The sequence below is a fragment of the Vombatus ursinus genome, unplaced genomic scaffold, assembly GCF_900497805.2.
Source record: "Vombatus ursinus unplaced genomic scaffold, bare-nosed wombat genome assembly UNPS02014773.1, whole genome shotgun sequence".
NCBI classification, from domain to species: domain Eukaryota; kingdom Metazoa; phylum Chordata; class Mammalia; order Diprotodontia; family Vombatidae; genus Vombatus; species Vombatus ursinus.
Genome location: NW_020954551.1, coordinates 3,054,959 through 3,066,984, shown reverse-complemented (window position 1 = coordinate 3,066,984; position 12,026 = coordinate 3,054,959). Strand labels below are relative to the sequence as shown.

The 12,026-nt window shown below is 39.7% G+C and overlaps 1 protein-coding gene across 4 annotated transcripts in view; it reads right to left on the bottom strand.

The window, feature by feature from the left end:
- SLMAP (sarcolemma associated protein) overlaps positions 1-12,026 on the bottom strand; it is a 165,877-nt gene that overhangs the window by 28,192 nt on the left and 125,659 nt on the right. For 3 of the 4 annotated variants that reach the window (XM_027863757.1, XM_027863754.1, XM_027863755.1), the window contains exons 11-13: positions 9,952-10,011; positions 5,610-5,690; positions 5,357-5,416 (exon numbers count right to left, since the gene is read on the bottom strand). In XM_027863757.1, the coding sequence (XP_027719558.1) occupies positions 5,357-5,416; positions 5,610-5,690; positions 9,952-10,011 (201 nt within the window). The remainder of the gene's footprint in view (positions 1-5,356; positions 5,417-5,609; positions 5,691-9,951; positions 10,012-12,026) is intronic. The other variant, XM_027863756.1, reaches the window with a different exon arrangement.

Genomic DNA, 12,026 nt, shown 5'->3' with positions numbered 1-12,026 from the left:
TCGATACAGGTTATACATGTGTAGTCATGGATAACACTCCATAATAGCCATGTTGTGAAAAACTAACTCTATTTCCCTTCATCCTATCCCACCCCCACCCCCACTTATTCTATTCTCTCCTTTGACCCTGTCCCTCCTCAAAAGTGTTTGCTTCTGATTACCCCCTCCCCCAATCTGCCCTCCCTTCTACCATCCCCCTCTGTCTTATTCCCTTCCCCCCCATTTTCCTGTAGGGTAAGACAGATTTCCACACCCAATTGAATGTGTCCGGTATCGCCACTTAAGCCAAATCCAATGAGAGTAAGATTCACTCATTCCCTCTCCCCTCCTTCCTCTTCCCCTCCACTGTAAAACTTTTTCTTACCTCTTTTATGTGAGATAATTTACCCCATTCTATTTCTCCCTTTCTCCTTCTCCCTGTACAATCCTCTCTCACCCTTAATTTTATTTTTTAGATATCATCCCCTCATATTCAATTCACCCTGTGCCCTCTGTCTCTCTCTCCATATATATTCCCTCCAATTAGCCTAATACTGAGAAAGGTCTCATGAGTTATAAACATCATCTTTCCATGTAGAAGTGTAAACAGTTCAACTTTAATAAGTCTCTTATGCTTTCTCTTTCCTGTTTACCTTTCCAAGCTTCTCTTGAGTCCTGCATTTGAAAGTCAAATTAAAGATAAAATTAACAGTAAAAGTAGCTCTTAGGGAGCAGACCAAATCCATTTGATTTTTATGCACATGTCCATAAATATGGATTCTGTTCTTCTAGTACTGATGATCAACTACAGCAATCATGCTGTCACTGACTCATTCATAATAAGATCAAAGGCAAATATTTAGGAGGTGGCTGAACAGAGCTTGAGTTGCTTACAGTTTGTAACTAGAGGTCAGCTGGACTCCTATTTAAAGGTAAAAAGGCAACAAGGTAGATAGAGTGCTGGGCTTTGTGTCGGGAAGACTCATTTTCACGAGTTCAAATCTGGCCTAAGACAGTTAACTAGCTGTGTGACCCTTAACTTAACCTTCTGTGCCTCAATTTCCTCACCTGTAAAAGGAGCTAGAGAAGAAAATGGCAAAGTGCTCCAGTATCCTTGCCAAGAAAACCCCAAATGGGGTTACAAATAGTTGGACACAACTGAAAAAAGACTGAACAACAACAACAAAAAGTAAAAAGGCCTACAAGAAGACCAAACTCTATACCTGAACACTCACAAGAAATTATTTGTTATGTTTTAAGTTATATAAAGAGCTAAGTTAGTTGCGGTCAGTTCAATCCAACAACAAACATTTTTTAAGCAGCTATCATGTATAGGGCACTGTGCTAGGAATTCTGCCTTGCAAAACTCTATTTTATATGCATCTACAGGAGAAAATTAAAAATAATATTCTAAATATAGTCAAAATAAATATGAATATAGTCAAGGTGCATTTCCCAAGGCATTCTATATTCAGTCAAGATAAGAACTAAGAATCATTTTTTAGGCTACTGTACACACAACATAATGTCAACAATTCATGTAATTGAGATTACACTTTTAAAAATAAGAAATTATAACAAGAGAAAAACTGATTCATCTCTCCGTGAATGTAACAAGTTAGATATTCTAGGCCTTTTTAGCCTCATCCCACCTTTTAAAGTGAGAATCAAAGACCCTGGTTAGAAGCTCACACAGAGATGCCATTTTCTGTCTTTTAATCTAACAGTAGAAATGACACTTGAGACACATGAAGAGAGGCCAGCAAACTAGATCATCCTTCCTGAAACTTATGGCACAGACCCAAATGTACACTATTAAAAGGCTGTGACCTGCAGGCACAGCTAGAGGTCGTGCCCACAATAATGATGTTGCAGATCTGGTGATGGGACTTTCCCAAGCAGTGTCTGGCTTCACTAGAGAAGAAGCAAAGAAGGGGCAAGAGGCCAGGTCTGGGGTTTGGCAAGACAATTAGTGATGAGTAAAGGGGCTGAGGCATTTCAAGGTTGAAGGACAGTGCATAGCTGCACTGAACAATCACAAAGGAAGACCATGAAATGAAGCAAGAAAAGTCAGAAGAGACAGGGTTAGAGGTGCGAGAGGACGTGATGAAGAGATAGAACACAGAGTGAGCGTCCAGCACTGGGCAGCATCCATAGCCGCTGTTCAGTAAATATTTGTGCAAGGATTGGAGGCTCTAACATGAAAGAGCGAGTCCAGAGTTCATGGTGGCTGCAAAGCTATGAGTCACCACGAGACCCCTGTGAGAGGCTGACGCAGAGTGGAGATGTTCAAGATCACCTGGAAATCGGGATGATCTCAAGGATATTAACGCATACATGTGGAGGAGTCCCAAAGAATACTGTGAGCCACGTACTCAGTTCTGTGAGAACACGCAGATATGCACTGTTCAGTTCCCACTAATGCCAGCAAAAAACTGGAAATCTGCATTAGACTGAATAATGATCAAAAAAATTCAGTGAGGAGCTATAGTCAGGGATTTCTTCCAACTTAGTATTGTGACAGGAGTCAGTCAGAAACTTGTGGGCAACAGCAAAGGAAACACTGGTGAAGGGAAACAAGATGGAACTTTCCAAAGAGACCAGAGATCTATGTAGACTACAGGACCCAGTATCCAAAGGCTGCAAGAAGAGAGGCCCCTGGCACCGGGAAAGTCCCACGAGGCCAGAAAGCCTACTCCTCCCACCCCTAGGGGGGACTTTGGAAGCCCAGAGGGATGGCAGCAACCAGTCTGGTGTGGTAGTGGTCAGAATGGTCCCAGCACTTGAGCCCTCCAAGGTCTCTGGCACTGTGTCCTGAGATGTAAGGGCCCTGAGGATTCCGTGCTCTGAACCACAAAGATTTTAAGGGGTAAAAAGTAGAATAAAAGCTCTGGAGGAAAGAATTGGAAGGAGAATAAGCAGTTTAGAAGAGAAAGTAGAAAACTTTACTTAGGTAATGAATTCCTTGAAAATGAGAACCGAACAAACAGAAATCAATGATTATATAAGACAACAGTAAGTATTTGAATAAAATAAAATAACTGAAAACAGAAAAGGAAATATAAGAAAAGGGGAAATGATATAAGAAATATTAAGAAGAGGGAAAATACAAGAGGGGAGATGATCCAGAGACTGGCAGATGCCTGCAACAGAGAGGTAGACCATGTAATATAAACAGTTGGAATGAGCCTCAAAGGTAGAGATGTTACTGAGAAGAGCAAGCAGTATGGTCAGGGGTCGGGGGTACAGGAGAAAGACCCCCTAGATGAGAAAGGTAGATAGAGATGTACTATCATTTTTGTTTAAAGTGCCTAGTGGAGAAGCAGCTAAAATTAGGACTCACAAAAGCTGCCCCAACAGGCCAATTGCTATCACAAACATCTACATTTTCCCCACCAAAATAACCTAACAGCTACTATTTATAGACAGTTTTAACAAACCATGGATACTGTAATGAAGCTCTATGAGGAAGGCATTGAATTCAAGCACTGAATCCAATGAGCTGAGGACACATGAGTGATTCAAAATTTATCCTCTCAGGACAAAATTTATGGTTATATTTCAATTTTTCTTTTTCCTTTTTCACAGGTCTCATTGAAGTGAAAATGGTCCCAAATTTGGAAAAAATGATTGCCACAAGTATTTTATTCCAACCTGGGAGTACATACTCATTAACTTTAAAATTTCTTTTTTAATCATTAAAATCATAGCAATAAAATAAAACATGTGGGTGCTCTTAAAAAAAGAAGAAAACTAGATATGAGTCCATTGAGGAAGGCACAAAAGAAACCATATCAATATAACTCCTTTCTATATCTACGATCTCTTAAAACTAGTATTTTGACCTAATTAATTAGAATTTTACCTTAAGAGAAAAATGCAGTCAGCTATTGAAGCTAATTACAAAAACAAGCTACAAAGTATAATCAATCTTCTAGATGTCCAAAATTTAACAAGTGCCCCTGATTAAAAAAAAAAAGCAAATACATAATTTCCTACAATTTATATAGCTTAACAAAAATGAAAAACAGCGGATTAAGAAAAACAAGAACAAAACCCCACTACCATGGATCAGTTATATCGATCATTTTCTGGCATACACCTGCTTCTAATTTTGCCGTTTTTCTTTACAACCAGTCAGTGACTAACTCAAAAAAGTATCGTGAAAAATCAAGCTACAAAAGACTTCCCTAACTGCTGACAAAGGCAGTATTTCATCAGCAAAGGGTGACAGCTCTAAACAAGGGTAAGGCTTTCCTTTTCCTCTCCCCTGGATTTAACCTTGGCTTAAAACAGGTAGGAGGAAACTGCTCCAGGGCTTCCCCCCGAGGTAATTAAGCAGGGTCTCCCTCTATCAGTCCCACTCTCAGTGGTCTTCCTTCACTTCCCCTTCCTCACTCACTCTTCGACATCTTTTTCCTTTTCTTTACTCTTGCATCTCAGGCTGCCTATGCCTTAGGTCCACCAATGAATGGCACATTCTTAGTCACGCTTTAGCTCCCACTGGCTCTCCAGGTACTAAGAGGTATTTTTATTCTGCCTTTGGTAAAATAAAAGAAAAAGTCGTAAGTGAGACCATAATGGAAAGAGACCAACTAATGAATGACAAGTGCTCTCAAGTTCTTTCTCCAAAATATATAAGTAGGAACTTATGGGTAATACGTAATACAGCAATACTTTTAAGTAAACAAAAAGTAATTTTCTAATATACTATCTAAAAATAACATTCAAACAATCCATCCAAAACCCTTTATATGCATTTTCCAATTAATTCTAGGACAAACACACAATATACAGCAGACATTAGAGAACTACAGTGAACCCTCCACAAAAGAAACAAGCGGGGGAGGGGGGGCTCAGATGCATTGATTAGGGTGGGGAAGGCGGAGATGCTTTGAGAGCCCAAAGAGGTGGGTAGTTGTGGTTATTGTTATTGTTGTTGTTGTTGTCTGGGGTGGGGGAGAAGGTGGGCCTGAGACATGGTTTTAGCCTCTACTAACAGAGTCTGAAGACCCGAGGCTCGGTGGGACAGAAGCCTCAAAAGTTTGGGATTCCTACAAAGAGCAGAGCGTGAGCCCCAGCGAGCGCTTGAGAGGGAGCAGAGCATCTGAACTGCCTTTCTCTTCTCGCTGTTTTCACTGGAAGCAGACTACACCTCCTTGTTGTTTCCCAAGCACATCATTTGACAACTAAATATTTAATTTTAGACATGGAGCTGAGATGCAGTTCCCAGTCACAGCCCTCACTATTTTGCCTAACCTTACTGTAACATTTTGACAAATATTTAAAAACTAATTCAAAAACTTCGCATATTTTGTTTGTAAAATGAATCATCTAAAGCCACATTTTAAAATGCTAGGGAAAAAATTCAAACTACCTTTTAGCAGAGAGACTTTAGCAAGAGGTTCGTTTAGATCTTGGTCATCCATTTGGGCGTCTGTGGAAGAAAATGATTATTAATAACGGCATCCACACCGACAGCAGCCAACCTACCAATACTAAAACAAATGACCGAGAACAACTACCAAGCAATATGTACACACATGTTCTTTTTTAAAGAGTTCAAATGAACTAGCTGGAGATGACCCTTCATGAAGAAACACACTTGCACACACCACACCAACACTTACCTGTGGTGTCGTCGCTGCTCTTTTCCTTACTCGGGCTAAGAGTGTCAGACAAATCAGACTCCTTTTCTTTTGCTTGATTCTCTGCCGAGAAAAAAAAAAAGGAAAAAAAACCTACTAACATCAAACCATTTAGGCAAAACTTATTTTACACCCCCAGTCCTTCAAGTCTTCTGCTATCTATAGAACTCATTAAATTAGTGGAGGCTTCTGGGTCCCCTTCTTTCACAGCCCTGTTCCAAAATGGAACGTCACTGCTAATATTAAACACGACTGCGGCTCTGAGCTGCAGCCCGCAGAGCTGGGACTTGTGCTCAAAGCTGTACCCTTGCCAAGTGAAATGTCATGTAAAATTCACTTTGCTAAAGTAGTCAGAAAACCAACACAACAAAAGAACCAACATGGGTGAAAAGCCCTGACTCTAATAAATAAAAAGCAAAAGTCAGAAGGTTGAAAATGCCTTGGTGCTATTTATTTACAAACTGAAAAAATGAAAACAAGTTCAGAACACTTTCCTTTTAAAGTCAACTCCTAGTTACGAACTGCACAAATTAGCAGCATTTAAAAAAAACTTAACGAGAGCATCACTGTAACTGATGTTCTCAGTAGAAGCTCAGAAAAGGAGATAGTGAAAGTCATGATTATGGATTCTCTGCCTGGGCTGGGGGCTAGCTCTATGCAGTTTCTCAAGTGAAAGTTCTAAAAATACAAGGAAACAGAAATGACTCCCATACTTCCATCTTCCAAGGACCATTCTGACTGACACAATCAAGTTAAAGGCATTATGCAGCAGAGATGCCTTCTTCCCCAGTTTTACATCCTTTAGAGAAAAAAATAAATAAAAGCTTCTCTAACCGTGGGCTCAGCAGTTTCGCAGAGGCTACTGGCAATGAATTTTGCTTTCAATACTTCGTTCTATAAAGATCTAGCTTCGTGGGTACGACAGATTTTGCACGAAATGCAGTCTTACTGAAATCTCTCAGTTAAAGAAGGCAGTGCTGCCCGACCACCCTTATTACATCGGCACAGCTCAGCCAAAAGGACTGACCAGCTCTCCAGTCATTTGAATAGTTTAATTTAAGGAGAATTTTGTAACTTTAATCTATGCAGGTAGTGAGTGTGCTTCAGAAATGGACTCCCAGGTATTTTATGCATTTTGTTCTTATTTAGAATGCAATGTCCCTTTCTCTTAGAACGTTAGGTGGCATAAAGCACTGGATCTGGAGTCAGGAAGATTGGAGTTGAAATCCTTCCTCAGACACTTACTGACTTTGCAACCCTGAATAAGTTTTCCTTACGCTCTCAGCCTCAATGTCTTCATCTGTACAATAGGCAAAGAATATTCCAGAGTTAGCATGAGGATAAAATAAGATATCTGAACCCAATCTGCTCTTCAGTGCTGCTCTACTTTCCTTCCTACTCCCTCTACCATATGGCACAGCCAAACTGGCCTTCTCTCTACTCCTCTGAGAAGTAGGTTACTCCACTTTCCGACTCTCTGCTCACTCTCCCCTTCAAAACACAGTTCGATCTTCTGCACCGGGCCTTTCCAGACCTTCATAGCTTTGAGTGAGCTCCCTCTTTACGGTGCATTCATTCTGCATACACTAATAAAAGAAATTAAACATGGAGGTTTCATCTCTTTCTGTGCAAACTGAAAATAACAAAAGACAGGAATATTTGATGTTGGAGGGCTACGGGAAGACAGGCATATGGCCTGTGAAGTGGTCTGATTACACTGGATTTAAATGAAGAATTATGTAAGAAAAGTGACTAACGGGTCCATGATTTTAGATCAATGATCCCACTTAGATATAAAGCATTATATTATTGGGGCATGGCGAACAAAGGTCTAATATATATCAACATATTCATGGTAGCACTCAGTGGCAGCAAAGAATCTGATCCAAAGCAAGTGTTCACAAACTGGGGAATGGTTGAAAAACTATGGCATATCAACATCACTGAGTATTATTTTGTACTAAAAAGGACCAAAAGAACGAGAGACTCATGATGACTATGACATTACGAAGAGAAGACCATCAGGAGAAAAAATAACAAAGCACACCTTGTCACTGGAGGAGCACAAGGGCAGAGCACACAGGGTTAGGCATGGACCCTATGATGGATTTCACTTTTTAACTTTTTTTGTCACAAAGAGGAGATCAACGAGTAAGATGGGAATGACTGTGAGGCAAAGACAAAAGGCATCTGTAAAATGTATGAAAATGACGAGAGCCAATTTGCATGGAAGGTCAGTTAAGGTAAATGGAACTTCAAGTGTTAAGTCACCAAATTCAATTCAACTAACATTTTTTCTAAGTGCTTATTACATGCAAGATACTATATGAGGTGCCGTGCCAGGAACAGGGGATACGACAAAAGGCAAAAATAAGGTCTCTTTCATCATAGGGCTTATAATTTAGTGGGGTCAGGACCCCACGCAAATGACTACGCACGGACAGGACACAGACAATGTAGATGGCAAGTAATCACACCAGGAAGGGACCATAACTGGGGCAGCACCAGGAGCAGCTGAACTGCAAAAAAAGCCTGGGAGATCAGCAGGCAGTGAGGAGGGAGGGCATTGCAAGCATGCGGGCCAACTGTGAAAAGGCACCAAGATGAGAGAGGAAGAGCTGTTTAGAGCAGCAAGAAAGCAGGTGTCAAAGCATCACAGAATAGATTGAGAAGAAGTGTAGTGAGCTTGGAAAAACAGGAAGGTAGCAGGTTATAAAGCGCTTCTAATACCAAACTGAGCGTTGTTTATTTGAATCAAGCCCACTTGTACTTTATAGATTCTTTTATTCTTGAGAATGACACTCAAGAATAAAAGAATCTATAAAGTACAAGTGGGCACACATATCATTTATGTTTATCTGTTGTCAATTTGGGGTTCTGAATATTAAGCAACTTCTGGCATTCGGCAGTATTCTGCAGAACTTTCTTGTAAAAAAAAAGTGAAATTTTGGGGGTAACCTTTTAATAGCACGTTGTTTCCCCCATTAGACTACGAGCTCTTTGGGAGCCAGGACTGTTTTTGTCTTTCTTTGTATCCCCAGTGCTTAACACAATGCCTGCCACATAGTGGGCACTTAATAAGTGCCTGTTGACTTGGCTTGACTTTTGTATATATGCTCAAATTCTTTTAAACTAGAAAGGAATGCCCACGATGCCAATGCTACCATGCAGATCAACACAGACTTACAGATTCAAGGTCTATAGAAAAATTAGACATAGCAGGGTCACCAGTGTGAGTTTCCAGCCCACTAACACTTTACTTTAGGTTTTCAGCTTTACTTTCTATTAGATTCATCTGAGCATGCCATTGAACCGTGTTAGTCAAAGTCTGAAAGTTGCTAAGAATTTCTACAAGTTTTTAATAAGCCTTCGTTCTTAGGGCTGTGCTAATTGTTTTCAGTAATGAGCCCAAAGCATACTTTAAGCCACTCTATGCAACTGTCACCTCAAAACATTAGGCAGAAGCATAATTTTCCTGAAGACAATTAGTAAGGTTTGTCCTTCCCTTTTAAAGTGTCAGGCTTTCAAACAAATTTCATTTCAATAACTTTTAAGAAGATGAAGTAAAAGCTATTTTAAAATCTGTTCTCATTACCCATGAAGAGGAAATAAACTACCATATATGCTAAAAATAGTTCACTATTCCGAAACCCAAGCCTTGCATGCCAGCATGATGTTAGGTACAAGGGCCATATGCATTCTTTTCCCAAATATGGCATTGCTTGCTTATAAAAGTTAAGGAAATTAAAGGACACAACATTTGAAATAAAAATCAACTTTTAGGTATTTATCCCCTAAAACATCATGAGCATATTTTCAAATAAAGTAACATTTTAAAAACATGATCTTAAGTTATGACAATTTTTTCTCTTTTTGTTAGCAGATAATACAGTTAATTTCATTATGATTTGGGCTCAAAAAGCTGAAGGACTTTATAGTCATGGGCTAAAAATGAAGACTCTGATCTGAAAAGGAAACTGATAACCAGACAAAAGCTGATGAAATTTCATAATGAGTGAGTTCAAACAAAAAAAAATTCTAGACCTTACTGGCTAATGCAAATATAATAAATTACTTTTAAAACAATAAGGTATGTACACACATTTTTACAGAAAAAGAAATAACTAGACTTCAAAGCAAGATTATCCTAATGTCAATTGGTGCAGGAACATGATTTAATGCTTTCATTGGCTCATGTTACACTAATAACCTGTTTGAAACCAATAATGGTTTAAGACAGTACATGAACTTCAGAATATATACAATAATTTTACTATTCACGGAACTCAAAAATGAAGTAAAACTAAAACACCAAAAGGCTCACCTTTCAAAAGCTTTGTTTCTTCAACCCCTTTGGTTAGATGCCCCTCGTCTATGAGCTTGTCTGCCAAAGAAAATAAATGTTACCATCCCAGCTCAAATTGAGCGAGCCTTTCTGTCCACAGCTATGCAGTTCACATTCCATGACCAAATTTAAAGCTGATAATATTACTCATACTTATTACCAAGCTCAAACAAAAACTTGTAGCTGGCAGAACAATTTAGACAATGACCAAGCAATCACACTCTTGTTTAAAACACAGGAGGTAAAAACATTTTGAAATATTCTCTTATCTTTTTTCTCTTCACTGGGTTTTCACTAGATTAAAAGTTTCCAGGGAGGTGACTAACGGGGCACCTTTTTTTCACAGTTGCTTTTTAAAGAGCTTAAGAATAAATTAAAGGCATCATGTGAATGAAAGAATATTTCCAAAAAAGGTCTCAAGTGAAAAATTTCAATGCCAACAAGTTAAGACTAAATAAGTTACACTTATTCCATTTTCTCCAATACAGCTGTGCTCAGGGAGCTGAACAAAAGCCATAATTATCCAAGTTAAATGGATTTATAAGGGAAGATGGCTATTCAAAAGTAAATGGGGGGAATCTTTTTATTAAACACATTTCTGCCCTTTTTATTTATAAAGGAAACAATAACCTCTTCATTACTTTTAAGATCACATTTTTATACATCAGCTTCTCTTAAAAGGCATAATTCTTTCTTATATAACCAAAATTATTTCACCAGAAGTTTTTGGGTTGCCTTATTTGTACACACATGTACTGGACAAAGAACGATAAAGAAGGAATGACTTTTCAAATTCTGGACCTATTTGGAATGTTATGATTCTTTTCAAAGAATATAACTTACACAAAATTTGTCTTCTCCCACCCTTTCTCCAAACATGCTAGTTTCTGTTGGGGTACAGTATAGCCCCATACTTCCACTCATTCAGGCCTACAATCTGACCACTCTTCTCTCTCACCACTCACACCCCTTAATCTGTTGCCACGTCTCACAGATTTCTCCTCCACATCTGTCCCATTCTCTTCTCTCACACGACCACCATGCTAGTTCAGGCCTTCAATACCTCCTACCTGGGTACTGCACTAGCCTCCTCACATCCATCTTCTACAGAGCTGCTCCACACATCTTCCTATGTCAAGTCACTTCTCTGCTCAACAACCTTTAGTTATACCCTACTGCTTCTCTGCATGCCATTTCAATGCCATCAGTCTGGCTCTAGTCTAACATTGAAGACTCATTCTGTGTTATTATGCTTTCTGAAACCTGAATCTTCAACTCCATCTCCTGCCTTTGAGCCAAGATTGTCCCAAATATCTGAAATGCTTCTCCTCCTTCTTCCTAAGAGGAGGCCCTCTCAGAATCCTGACCTTCCTTCAGGGCTCAGGGATGGCTTTAAGCAACCCCCAAGTTGTTAGGTGCTCCCTTCTTAATCAAAATATCTTGTATTTACTTAGTTTATATCCAGTATGTCCCCCTCCCACCCCCAGTAAAAAACACACTCCCTTGGAGGCAGGGGTGGCGCCTGGCACAATGGCTTGAATTAGTGGGCACTTGTTAAATTTGGGCCTGTGGTTTCACTAGTCTAGGAAAACCCCTCCACCAATGAAGATCATCACATGTCCTACAGCTTATAACCCAGCTGCCTGGGGCATAAAGGTTACATGAGTCATTCAGGCGCCCCCAAAAGCTACAATGATTTGCCCAGGGCTGAACAAGTCATGGCATATGAATATAATGGAATACTACGGTGCTAGAAAGGGGGGGGGGGGGGGGGGGGGGGGGGGGGGGGCCAGTGAGGTGTGCAGTGGATAGAGCATCGGCCCTGAAGTCAGGAGGACCCGAGTTCAAATAGAGCCTCACACACTTGACACTTACTAGCTGTGTGACCCTGGGCAAGTCACTTAACCCCACTGCCTAGCGAAAGAAAGAAAGAAAGAAAGAAAGAAAGAAAGAAAGAAGGAAAGAAAGAAAGAAAGAAAGAAAGAAAGAAAGAAAGAAAGAAAGAAGGAAAGAAAGAAAGAAAGAAAGAAAGAAAGAAAGAAAGAAAGAAAGAA